The sequence below is a fragment of the Corythoichthys intestinalis genome, chromosome 2 (genome assembly GCF_030265065.1).
Source record: "Corythoichthys intestinalis isolate RoL2023-P3 chromosome 2, ASM3026506v1, whole genome shotgun sequence".
Classification (NCBI taxonomy): Eukaryota; Metazoa; Chordata; class Actinopteri; order Syngnathiformes; family Syngnathidae; genus Corythoichthys; species Corythoichthys intestinalis.
In genome coordinates this window covers 9,966,767-9,980,439 of record NC_080396.1, presented here as the reverse complement: position 1 = coordinate 9,980,439, position 13,673 = coordinate 9,966,767, and the positions used below count along the sequence as shown (strand labels likewise).

Here is a 13,673-nt window from a genome sequence, read left to right as displayed (position 1 = left end):
GATGCTGTGGCATGTGGCACCTTAAGACAGCGATAAATACCAGACATCCCAGGAATCTGACTGACCAACAGCAGTTTAGTAGAGAAGAATGGGCCACGATTAGTCTTGATCCATGTGCCAGACTGATCTGCAGCTACAGGAAGTTATTACTGCCAAATGGGATGGGGGGCACAAAATATTAAATGTGATGGTTCACTGACTTATTTTTCCCTTTCTGTCATTGTTTGCATTGTTTATCAGGATGTTTTGCAGGAAAACCTAAGGCTGTCTGTCAGACAGTTGACGATAAAAAGAGGATGGATGCTGCGACAAGGCAATGATCCAAAACACAGAAGTAAATCAACTTCAGAATGGTTTCAGATGAACAAAATACATGTTCTGGAGTGGCTAAGTCAAAGTCCAGACTTGAACCCTATTGAGATGCTGTGGCATGACCTAAAGACAGCGATTCATGCCAGACATCCCAGGAATCTGACTGAACTACAGCAGTTTTGTAGAGAAGTATGGGCCAAGATTAGTCCTGATCGATGATCGATGTGCCTGGACAACTTGAAATCATTAATGGAAGAATCAATTCAAAAGTTTATCAGGATGTTTTGCAGGAAAACCTGAGGCTGTCTGTCAGACAGTTGAAGATAGATAGAGGATGGATGCTGCAACAAGGCAATGATCCAAAACAAAGAAGCAAATCAACTTCAGAATGTTTTCAGAAGAACAAAATACACATTCTGGAATGGCCAAGTGTAAGTCCAGACTCCCCATTGACCCCATTGAGATGCTGTGGCATGACCTAAAGACAGCAGTTCATGCTAGACATCCCAGGAATATGACTAAACTACAGCAGTTTTGTGGAGAAAAATGGGCCACGATTAGTGCTGATCGATGTGCCACACTGATCTGCAGCTACAGGAAGCGTCTGGTTGAAGTCATTGCTGCCAAAGGCGGGGTCACAAAATATGAAATGTGATTTTTCATCTACTTAATTTTCCCCCATTCTGTCATTTTTTGCATACAATCCTCAATAAGATATGAAAACCTATAAATGTTTGGGTGGTTTTAGTTAAAGCAGACACTGTTTTTTGATTTGTCTGATTTTGACCAAGATCAGATCATATTTGATGGTGATTTTATGCAGAAATGTGAGAAATTCTAAAGGGTTCAGATACTTTTTCATATCACTATATTACATGTACAGTTGATGGTTGAGCATTAAAAAAAAAGAAATATTATGATTGTTCATAGCCCATTTGTCTAAAACATATGCGTATATATAAAAGACCTTGATATTGAAAGCAAGTTCTGTAAAAAATGCTTTGTCCTTGTGCATTTCTCTATCATAGATTTTATGTGGAAAACATAACCCAGCTCAAGGACATCATAACAGTGGAGTTATTCTTTCTGAATGCAAAATCTGCTGTCTATAACGTAAGTAGTTTGTATTTTTTCTCATCGAATGTGATACAAATAAGAATTGGCTGAAGCCCACTGATGAGTAGAGGTTGGTAGTAATGAGCTTATTTCGTTACAACTTTTTGAGAAAAATGTACTTCTACGAGTAGTTTTAGATTTGAGAAGAACGATACTCATACTCTGCTAATTTGGGCTTCACTAGAGTAATTTTACTTTCATGGTAGGAAATATGTTTTCTCCACTGGATTGCAATTGTGCTCTTTGGACGGTGATGCTTCATTTCTGTCCACTTTTGTAGTCGGAATTCAATGATTTTTTTTTTTTTTTTTTTTGGCCTAATATGGTCATGCAATAGGTTAATGTACAGTATTATGATAACAGCTCATATAGATAATGTGTGTGTTGAGAAAAAACAATATACCATTTAAAAAAAAATAATCATACATCGTATGCAGTTACTCATTAGCTGAGTAATTTTTTCACGGATTACTGTTTTACTTGTACTTGAGTACATTTTGTGGATGACTACTTTTACTTGAGTAATTTCATTTTGAAATAATGCAACTCTTAGTTGACTAAAATATTTGGCTACTTCAAAGGCTGTTTCACACTAGCTGAAAGGATGCGTGGCAACCCATTCATTGTGTATGTGGGAGGGGGGCTTCTCGGCAAAAGTGAGCGGTGGTGGCCATTTGGGACCAAGCGAAAAGTCATGAGTGAATTTACGCTAAGGGGTGGTGCCCAAAATTGTTCTATTTTTACATATCTGATAGCAGAGGGGCGGGCATACTGATATCTGTGCTATCAGGCTGTTTCGACAGATGGATACACACAAATCCTGGCCGATGAAACTTTGATAAATGCGCTTTTTTTTTTTTTTTTTTTTTTTAAGTTTGGCGAGCTCTGGGACACTCGAAAAATAGCTGTCACATTCCCCTTGCTATTAACCTTGCTAAGCTAAATGATATCTCGTTGTGGATTTGAGTGGAAATTTAGTTCACGAATTACAAAAAAACAATTCATCTTTTTACTAAAAGTAGTAAAACTCTTTATTATAGTTTCCGGTACTCCTTGAAATAGGGAAAAGTCACTGTTTTCTTGCGCAACAATAAAAAATAAATGCATTGGTGCATGGGACTACAGTAAATATGCTTGCTCGAGTTCACCCATTTTTCACTTCCTGACAGCATCTACGTCAGTTAATGTGGCTCCTCCCATTTTGTGCTTTTCACACTGACATGTTGCTAGTGCAGTACTTCTCAAATTGTGGGGGGCGCAGAACGATGCCAGGGGCAGCGCCTGTGACCTCGGGGAACCTTTTTTTTTTTTACCGTACTAGAATAAAGTGCAATTTCACATCCACTCAGTGGGTGGCAGTGGCGCTCTTATTTTCAGAGTGCGCGCAGTATTTTTGAGCCATACAAGATTACACAGCTCTTTTTTGGAGTTTGGTGGAAAATGATAATGATTTATTTTTTTTCCCCCCATTCTCTATTTTGTTTTTGTATTACAAGCAAAATCAATGAAGATATTCCTACCAAAGCATTTGTAATTGCTATCATTTTCTGTGAGAAATTGAGCATTATCTGACAAAATTGCAGGGGTGCCAATACTATTGGCCAGCAGTGTATAATAATAACAATTTTCTAGTACAGTGATACTATTTACAATGGCGGCAGAGAGTTGTGGGGGGGCTCGAAACATTTATGTCTTCTTGAGGGAGCGTAACAGAAAATAACTGAGAACAGCCTTAAAACTTGGCTGAAGCCTACTGATGAGTCACCAGGCAGTTTTCGCTCAATTAGAAGGAATGTGTGGAAGACATTAGAAAAACACAGGTTTATTCTGAGAGCAGGCTGATATTAAAGTCGATACTAAAAAGATTAAGTGTGGTGGGACTTTGTAATACTGTTCATCTTAACTTGTTTTTTTCTCTCTCTCTCTCAGGGAATTATAGAAGTTGAGAGTGAGAATGTCTTCAAGTTGGCAGCAAATGCTTTGCAGGTTGGTTGCTTTACTCTTTTCTGGAACAACGATAAATTATTTAGAACAAAGGCTAATGAGACATTCTTTTTTGTTGTTTTTAATCAACTAGGAGTCTAAAGGAGACTACACAAGGTAAAAGCTTGTTACAATCAACATTTATTCGCAGCACGGTGATCTTTCAGAGAAAACACTGAATAGGTCACTTGTTTCTCAGGAGTAAGGACAACAACAATCAATAGCAATGTAATGTGAGGCTTACTATAGTGCAATGAGAAACTCGCGCCCGTCTACTAATGAATCTCAGGGTGCTGACAGATGCAAGGGGAGACATGGCATGGCAGGAAAAAGGAGCGAGCAGCTTCAAGACTATTTGAATTCAGATACAGTTGTTATTGTGGTATGAAAAAGTATCTGAACATTTTTGATTTTCTCACATTTCTGCATAAAACCACCATCAAATGTGATCTGATCTTTGTCAAAATCACACAGATGAAAAAACAGCGTCTGCTTAAACTAAAACCACCCAAACATTTATGGGTTTTCATATTTTAATGAGGATAGTATGCAAACTAAAGCTGAAACGAATACTCGAGCAACTCGAGTAACTCGGGTTTAAAAACTGATCCGAGTAATTTTATTCACCTCGAGTAATCTTTTATTTTGACAGCTCTAAGCATCACGTTTAGCTCGGACTACCTGTCATGCGGGACAACGCGCTGATGTCATGTGCGTAGAGGAAGAAGCAAAAAAAAAAAAAACTTACTGCTGCTGACAGCCGCTACAAACGACGCCGACGTGGCTAAATACTGGCCCGCACGATGCTACGTTGGTAGCAGGTAGCGTCTGATGAGTCTCATAGAGATCACATGTATGTTGAACTAGATGCGAAATGACAGGCTCGGCCGCGTCTGGGCAGCGTTAGTAAACAGCCGCCATCTTAAAGCAGTAGAGCGCTAAGCGCTAATGAATAAGATTAATATTACTGCCACTAGCTCAAGTAACGTTAGCCCTGCGGAGGGCTAAGTTTCTATTAATTATGACCACTTTCGATGCATAGCTAACGTGTCTTACATACAGGCTTTAACATAACCTAGCATTGTGGAGTGATGAGGGTGTAAAATAAAAACTCAATCATGCTAACTATCAATTTTAGCTCAGTAGTCATTGCTGGATAAAACACCAAGTAGCACTGGTCCCTAATGTGCTCCAATACAGCCTGTATCATACATTTATTTTGAACACTGCAAAAACTCAAAATCCTATCAGGACTTGCAGTTTAGACTAACTTAAAACTTAACTAGAACTAAAAAATGGCTTGACACAAATAGAAATTCAATTTAAACACGTGGGAAAAAACTTTTAAGTGATGTGTGTTATCAAGCGTAACGGCCAAAACCGTTTGATCGTATTTTTGGGGAGGAAAAAAGTGACATTTCAAAATCCTTCCTGCCCTACTGTTTTCGTCCATATCACATAATTTATACATCAACAAATTTAGGACGCTAAAGGGCACAAAAGTTCTATTCAGCTTTCGATACAAAAAAAAAACAAAAACGTACGGTTCAGCCAAAATTTGTCAAAAACATACTCGTTCATTTCTAATGGCTCAAATTTCCCAATGCTCTCCAATAGCCGTATTCACCATTCATTTGAATAGCACAAAAACTTCCATTCACTCCTATTGATTTCCGACCCAAGTGACCCAATATGAGCAGGAAGTACCCTGAAATGCCCCCAAATGAATAAAAAGTGACTCTGAAATGCCTCAAAAGCAACAGGAAGTAACCTCCTAATATAAACATGAAGTGAACTTGAAAAGCCCCAAACAAAACAAGAAGTGACCCGATGTCTACAGGAAGTTCGAAATGCCTCAAAATCAACAGGAAGTGACCCGATATACTAAACATCACAGCAAAATTACCATCGCAATTTCTGGTTTAATAGATAACATTAAAGTCATTAGAAGGTCGTTGATGTGTTTCCCTAATTTCAATGTTTTAAGTGGTGATATGGCCAAGTTACTGTGTGGTCAACGTAAAAACATTTCCATTTTTAAAGCAACTCTGTCACTCTCTTTCAATGGCGGGAGTAAATTAACAATATCGGTGTAGAAAAGTACTGCATCAGTCTGAGGTGTTAATATGTGATGTGATTATCTATAAAAAGATCAAGAAATAATCATTCAAAATATAAGATACCAACATAAATGGATTTTAAGGGGGGGGGGGGCCCTCTGGTGTCCGAAAAGTGTCATTGCATGAAATTGACTTTCCTCTATATATAAAAGTTGTAAAGCAATGGTTGTTCCTATCATGTTTTTTTGCTCCCGATCCGATCCCGATCATTTTAGTTTGAGTATCTGCCGATCCCAATATTTCCCAATCTGATTGCTTTTTTTTTTTTGTTGCTCCCGATTCAATTCCAATCATTCCCGATAATTTTTCCCAATCATATACATTTTGTCAATGCATTGAGAAAAAAAACGAATAAAACTCGGACGAATATATACATTCAACATACAGTACATAAGTACTGTACAGTGGTACCTCTACATACGAAGTTAATCCGTTCCAGGACCTTGTTTGTAGGTCGAAATGGTCGTATGTCGAGCAGGATTTTCCCATAGGAATACATTATAATTCCATTAATTCGTTCCACAGCCCAAAAACCGGCACTAAATCCTTAAAAAATACTGCTGGTGTTATTACAAATGGCAATTACACGTAGCAAAACAAATAAATTATAAATCAAAATTGGAATAATATAATAAAAAGAATAATAATAATTCCTGTAATAGTATAACGAATCGGGTTCTAATAAGGCGGACGTTTTTTTGTGTACCTGAACGCACCGCGGGGCTGACGTGCCAGAGACGGACCGGTGAGCTTGAGTTTCACTTTCACTTTGAATGTTCTCTTGAGAACACCGTCAATTGCGGCAGACAGCAGGCGTTTTGTATTGAATAAGTTGTGAAAGAAATGATGAAAACTTGGCGAAGCTGGCGATTTGTTTGGAGATGTTACCACAATAAGAATTGTCAGCTTAACTTATAAAGACTGGCGAACGATGGTCGGAGGAGGACCGTGGAGATGTATTGTTGAGCCATTTCACGGATGCCCACCCCACGCTCATATTTTTCTGTCATTTGCATCTTCATTTAGAAGGTAAGCATCAACTTTTTCCTTGTTTCACCACCTGTACCAACCTTTTCTGAAACCTGTGTTGATTTGTCACACAAGAAAATCCGCCGTGCATTCGTCTGCGGTGCTGCCATTGTCGTCGTATTTCGAGCATGTCGTCGGATGTAGAAACAAATGGCGAGTCAAATTTTACGTCGGATGTCGAAAAGTTCGTGTGTCGAAGCGATCGTATGTAGAGGTACCACTGTATTTGTTTATTATGACAATAAATCCTCAAGATGGCATTTACAGTATTAACATTCTTTCTGTGAGAGGGATCCACGGATAGAAAGACTTGTAATTCTTAAAGGATAAATGTGACTTTGTATATTGTGACTAAATATTGCCATCTAGTGTATTTGCTGCGCTTTCAGTAAATGATACTGCAGCCATTTAAGCCCAAATGCATGATGGGAAGTGCAACCATGACTGTGCGTAGGGGCACCAATTTATATATCTTCTCTGTGTTGGGAAAGAAGATAGGGTGTTAAGAAAATGATCAACTATTACCTTTCTTCCCCACATTGCCTCCCACGTTAATTTTTAATTGCGGAGAGAGGTATTGTAAGGCTTTAGCCACATAAAAAATGGCTCCAAAGGCTGTCAAAATTCTCTCTACTCATTATATGCTGCCTTTTAGCGCTATCTATAGGTAAAACGGTGCTTTTATAGATTGAACGTGACAATGCGTGAGTGGGTTGTGCAGCACATGCATTAATCATTTAACGTGATTAATTAAAAAAAATTAATTACCGCCGTTAACGCAATAAACTTGATAGCCCTACTTTAAGCCAAAAACTACTCTGGATGCGTGTAAGACATTTTGTCTGTAACGTTAAATGCAATTAGAAAACGATTAAAATAAAAAATATATATATATTAAAAAAAGGCATGTCCGATATTTTTTTGCCGATGCCGATACTTTGAAAATGACGTGACGTGACCCCTTCTGACGGACATAAATAAAACTGCAACAAAAATGAATGAAATGAACAAAAAAATATATTTTTATAGTGGGTCAAAATTACTTTTCGAACAGATCATGTGACTAGCACCTTAGACGGTCATTTCATTCAAAGAAAAAAATCATTTGAAAAATAAAATTGCCGTGTCCTAATTTGCTTTGCATAAAATTAGAAGAAAAAAAAGAAAAAAAATTAGGACACGATAATTTTATTTTTCAAATGATTTTTTTCTTTGAATGAAAATACTTTTTGATTTTTTCCCTTTTTTTGGGATTGAATGATTTAGTCACAAATGTCCTACCCATAAATGGTCCAGACACAAAAAGCTTCAAAGAAAACTTTTTCAATGAAAAATTAAGTGTTCAAATGCAAATTTTTCAATCTCAAATATTTTTTCGCAATCAAAAATGTTTTCTATGATTGAAAATTTTTTTTTTTTTTTGAAGTGATTTTTCTTTTTGAATATATATATATTTTTTAAGCAACTTATTTTTTGATTGAATCATAAAGACAAAAACGTCCTAGCCAAAATGTGGCCCAAACATATATCAACATTACTTCAATCAAAAAAGTTGCTTCAATCAAAAAAAAAAAAAAAAACTTGACTCCAATCAAAAAAATAATTAAATCAAGGAAAAATAGCTTTCACATGCATTTTTTTTGTGTTTCAAATTTATTTTTGCGCTCACATTTTTTTTTTTTTTTTTTTTTTATTAAAGCGACCCTTTTTTAATTGAAAATATATATTTTGATTGAAGCAACTTTTTTTGGATTGAATAATAAAGACACAAATCTACCTCCATATGGCTCCGCCCAGCAGATACAATTTTTGACTGGGGTAACTACATTGGCACGACATCAAGGGGCATTCCATATTCAACGGATGATGATCTTGGCGAAAAGTATTGCCTTAGCAGCCTGATTTAGAATTCCCCTCAAGAATGATGGGAAACAAAAAAACGCTCATTGTCAATTTATTATTATAAATATTCTTGTAAATTAATTTTATTACTGACACTGCGTTTCGGGGGTCATCAACATGTTGTGCCCCCCCCGCCCCAAAAGTCAAACTTCACTTATGGCTACCAACCAGATACCAAAGACTATTTATTGTTATTCCCCACGAAAAGCAAGTGTACAATAATTCCTGCAAGCATGCTGGATTATATCGATCAAAATGAAATGAATGATCCTTCAAGAAAAATGTTCCAAGTCAACTCATTCATCTTGTCTTCCACAGCGATGAGGCCACTCGAGCTGATTTAAAGAAACTTCCCACTCTTCCCACTAAAGTCCTCAAAGAGCATCCATCGCTTGCCTACTGGTATGTTTCGAGCTAATCTGGATTAGAGCGGTACACTTTTAATTGAATTTCAAATTAAACTTGAATAAACTTTCCTTTTCTTTATGCAAATACAGTGAAGATCGCGTTATTGACTATTATAAACAGCTCCGAGGAGTCTCCAGAGGACAGGCCATTGTTCAGTAAGTGTTGAAGTTAAAATAAAACATTGATTTGTTGAAACGCTTGAGACGTTAATTAATGTTGGAAAGGTTTCAGCTCATTAATCACTCTCCTCCGCGCGCACAAGCCTTCTTTTCATTTTGTCTTGCTGGAATCCCTTTTCCCATCAGCGGTTAGAGATGAATCAATATGGGAATCGCACAGGAGCCGTTATATGACAATGTGCTATTTTGTCTTCAGAAATTTCAATCTCACTTACTTTTGATGACTTTTGTCGCTTAGTGTTGATTTTGGAGGCCATTCCGAGTCACTTTCGGGCCACTTCCTTGACAGTTAAAGTGATATGAAAAATTATCTGAATCATGTGGAATTTCTTAAATTTCTGCATAAAATCCCCATCAAATGTGATCTGATCTTTGTCAAAATCACACAGATGAAAAAACAGTGTCTGCTTTAACTAAAATCATCCCTAACAATGATAGGTTTTCATATTTCAATGAGGATAGTATACAAAAAAATGACAGAAGGGGGAAAAATAAGTACCGTAATTTCTGGACTATTGGGCGCCCCTGATTACAAGCCTCACCCAGTACATTTTTATAGGAAAAACCATTTTGTACATACATAAGCCTCTCCTGCCTATAAGCCGCGTGTGGCCACTTAGCAACAAGAGACATTGAAAAAGAAATACACAGTTTTCAAAATTTTAATAACACACCTTAACTTTTCGTTCCATACAGCACCGGCAAACACGGCAGTTATATAGCAGCGGCACGGAAGTTACATAGCATTAGCATGGCGGTGCAGCACTAATTGTGCTGGTTAATAAAAACATAAAAGTCTTTGTTAGCAATCTTCATCTTCCTCCTGTGCATTCAAACCATGGAAGTCTTCACCCTCAGTGTTGGATATGAAGATACTCAGATGCACTTCGCCACGCACCTACTCAGTCTCTCCTTCTCTGTCACCTTCAATGTCTCCCATAATGAGGCAAATTCACTCCCAGCCTGTGCCGTCCTCCTCGCGCTTCACGCTGCCAGGCTCCCCCGGCAAACCTGTGCAAAAACTGCTCTTCACATGCGGTGAGTCTTGGCAAACGATCTCTCGCCGCTCGTCATCAAAGCTTCCCATACAACTCGGATGGCCAATTTAATTTCTTCTAGCATTTTCCATGATGCAGGTCTGCCAATTCTACTCATGCACAAAGACTAGGGTCCGCCACCTCTATTCATGCACAACGCACAAAGTTAAACTACCGGTAATAGTGCAAACTAGCGTCTTCCTCGACACATATATTCCACGTGTCTCACTCCCACATTCCGTGCGCGAGCGCCCCTGGCGGCCGTCAGAAAAATACACAAATTGGCTGCATCATTGCACATGCCGCAAGACCCAAACTGAGGGAAAAAAGTAGCAGCTTGTAGTCCGGAAAATACGGTAAGTGAACCATCTCATTTAATATTTTGTGGAATTTTAGACCATTCTTCTTTGGCCAACTGCTCCAGGTCTCTGAGATTTGAAGGGTGCCTTCTCCAAACTGCCATTTTCAGATCCCTCCACAGGTGTTCTATGGGATTCAGGTCTGGTCTCATTGCTGGTCACTTTAGAAGTCTCTAGTGCTTTCTCTCAAGCCATTTTCTAGTACTTTTTGAAGTGTGTTTTGGGTTATTGTCCTGCCGGACGACGGAGACCCAGCTTTCTCACACTGGGCCCTACATTATGCTGCAAAATTTGTTGGTCGTCTTCAGACTTTATAATGCCATGCATACGGTCAAGCAGTCCAGTGCCAGAGGCAGCAAAGCAACTCCACCATGTTTGACTGTGGGGACCGTGTTCTTTTCTTTGAAGGCCTTCTTTTTTCCCCCCTGTAAACTCGATGTTGATGCCTTTTGCCAAAAAGCTCGACTCTTGTCTCATGTGACCAGAGAACATTCTTCCAAAACGTTTTTGGCTTTCTCAGGCAAGTTTTGCCAAACTCCAGCCTGGTTTTTTTTATGTCTCTGGGTCAGAAGTGGGGTCTTCTTGGTTATACTATCATAGAGTTCGTGTTCATTCAGACGCCGACAGATAGTACGGGTGGACACTGTTGTACCCTCTGACTGCAGGACAGTGTGAACTTGTTTGGATGTTAGTCGAGGTTTTTTATCCACCATTCGCACAGTCTTTCGTTGAAATCTCTCGTCAGTTTTTCTTTTCCGTCGACATCTAGGGAGGTTAGCCACAGTGCTATGAGCTTTACACTTATTGATGACACTGCGCACGGTAAACACAGAAACATTCAGGTCTTTGGAGATGGACTTGTAGCCTTGAGATTGCCAATATTTCCTCACAATTTTGCTTCTCAAGTCCTCAGACAGTCTTTTGGTCTTCTTTCTTTTCTCCATGCTTAATGTGTTACACACAAGGACACAGGTTGAGTCAACTTTAATCCATTTTAACTGGCTGCAAGTGTGATGTAGTTATTGCCACCACCTGTTATGTGCCACAGGTAAGTAATAGGTGCTGTTAATTACATAAATTAGGGAAACATCACATGATTTTTCAAAGGGTGGTAATACTTTTGTCCGGCCTATTTTTGGAGTTTTGTGTAAAATGATAATGATTTTTTTTTTTTTTTTTTTTTACATTCTATTTCGTGTTTTTTCATTGAATGCAAAATAAATGAAGATATTACTCCCAAAGCATTTGTAATTGCAATCATTTTCTGGGAGAAATTAAGCATAATCTGACAGAATTGCAGGGGTGCCAATACTTTTGGCCAGCACAGAATAACGGAGTCATGTGATTATTGTTGCCAAGTCTCATATGTGAAATTGGTAGAGCTACTGTTGGCATCACTGGAAAAAAAGGTACATCTAATATGGAGAGTGAACAGGAAAAATGTAACGACTTGTGTAGCCAAAAGTAGCAGAGTAAGTGTAGTGTTTCTTCTTCGCAAATCTACTCACGTCAAAGTAAATAATATGGCTTAGTAAAACTACTCGTAGAAGTACATTTTTCTCAAAATTTTACTCAAGTAAATGTAACAGAGTAAATGTAACGTGTTAATACCAACGTCTAGATGTTAGAAAGTTTTAATAACACTTTTCATCGTAGGTATTTGACGCTTGTGGAATCCTTGCCGACATATGGTGTCCACTATTATGAAGTGAAGGTAGGTGTAAATGTCCTTATATTGGAAACTGAACAGATGCTCACATTTTTTTCCAACTAACAGGATAAACAAGGGATTCCATGGTGGCTTGGGATCAGCTATAAAGGCATTGGCCAGTATGATCTACAGGATAAATTGAAACCTAGAAAGGTAAATATCATCTGACACTTCTTTATTCAAATGGGCGTGTCTGCGGAGATGACTTAACAGGACATTTTCAATGCGAAGAGTCATCCTTTCTGCTTCAGATTAAATGTATTGCTTAAGAAACTAAAATTGTTTTTTTTTTTTTTGTGGAATATGGAGCATATTTCAGATACTTATCTGGGTCTTTTCAAAGACCCAGATAATGTTATTCTGTTTTTGTTTTTTTTGAATGGGATTCCTTCGGCGCGCCGCGCAGCTCGAACCGCTTGACCGATCGGCACTGTTCAAGTATCGACACGTCCGGAATTTTTGCGCGACGCAGGGAATTTTTCAAACGGCTCCGAAAAATTTTCCGTTGCGCCGCAAACGGCGGGCATGTTTGTCCATTCTATTGATGGTAATGTACTTGGATTCCATTGACGCCTATGTAAGTCGATGCCATTGACAGCCAAAGACGCCAAAATTTTTCCCATTCATTTTCAATGGGGAAAAAACAAAATTTCCCCAAATCAACAGAAAATGACCACGATGTCAATAGGACATGTCCCCCAAACTTCCCCACTTCCATTGACACTTATAGAAGGTGCTGCCATTGATGTACATGGACGTCCAAACTTCATTCATTTCCAATGGCATTTAATCATGTTTTTTCATTCTGTTGATGCTAATGTACTTGGATTCCATTGACGCCTATGTAAGTCAATACCATTGACATCCATGGACGTCCAATTTTTTTCCCATTCATTTTCAATGGCAAAAAAAAAAAATGTCCCCAAATCAACAGGAAGTGACCTGATATTGTCCCCGAAATGTCCCCAAGCCAACCTGGGCGGGGTTAAGATCTGTATCACCACAGAGCAAACACACAGAGTAATTTCTCCAGAAATTGCAGTTTCTAGTTTAACTTGCTAAACCGAGTGTATTCAAACTCATCGTTTTTGTCAATAGTGTTGCACTGATTTCGATACCGATACGGCACTAAAATTACGTCATCGGTATTGGGGACAGTGTTGTTAATAATGGCGTTAGAGTATAACTAATTACCGTTATTTCCGGATTATAAAGTGCAATGGCTAAATTTCACTAAATTTTAGAAATAAATCCACATATTTGCAATACCAGACGATAAGCCGCAGGTGTCCATGTTTTAGCATGGGATATTTACATACAGTCCCTGACAAAAGTCTTGTCACTTATCCATTTTGTAGAAACAATTGCTAATAACCTGACTTTTAATTATTCAATTGGTTTCAGAAATGGCTCATAATGAAAGGTAAGAACCTCCCAAATGATGGTGAATGTACAAAAATATATTTGTGTCACTGAAAAAAGATTTATCATTTAACGAAGACAAAAAGGTAAAATTT

At 38.2% G+C, this 13,673-nt stretch overlaps 1 protein-coding gene across 3 annotated transcripts in view; it reads left to right on the top strand.

The window, feature by feature from the left end:
- LOC130912336 (FERM domain-containing protein 4B-like) overlaps positions 1–13,673 on the top strand; it is a 95,943-nt gene that overhangs the window by 30,197 nt on the left and 52,073 nt on the right. For all 3 annotated transcript variants that reach the window (XM_057830362.1, XM_057830360.1, XM_057830361.1), the window contains exons 5-11: positions 1,341–1,425; positions 3,358–3,414; positions 3,506–3,528; positions 8,781–8,864; positions 8,960–9,025; positions 12,102–12,159; positions 12,223–12,309. In XM_057830362.1, the coding sequence (XP_057686345.1) occupies positions 1,341–1,425; positions 3,358–3,414; positions 3,506–3,528; positions 8,781–8,864; positions 8,960–9,025; positions 12,102–12,159; positions 12,223–12,309 (460 nt within the window). The remainder of the gene's footprint in view (positions 1–1,340; positions 1,426–3,357; positions 3,415–3,505; positions 3,529–8,780; positions 8,865–8,959; positions 9,026–12,101; positions 12,160–12,222; positions 12,310–13,673) is intronic.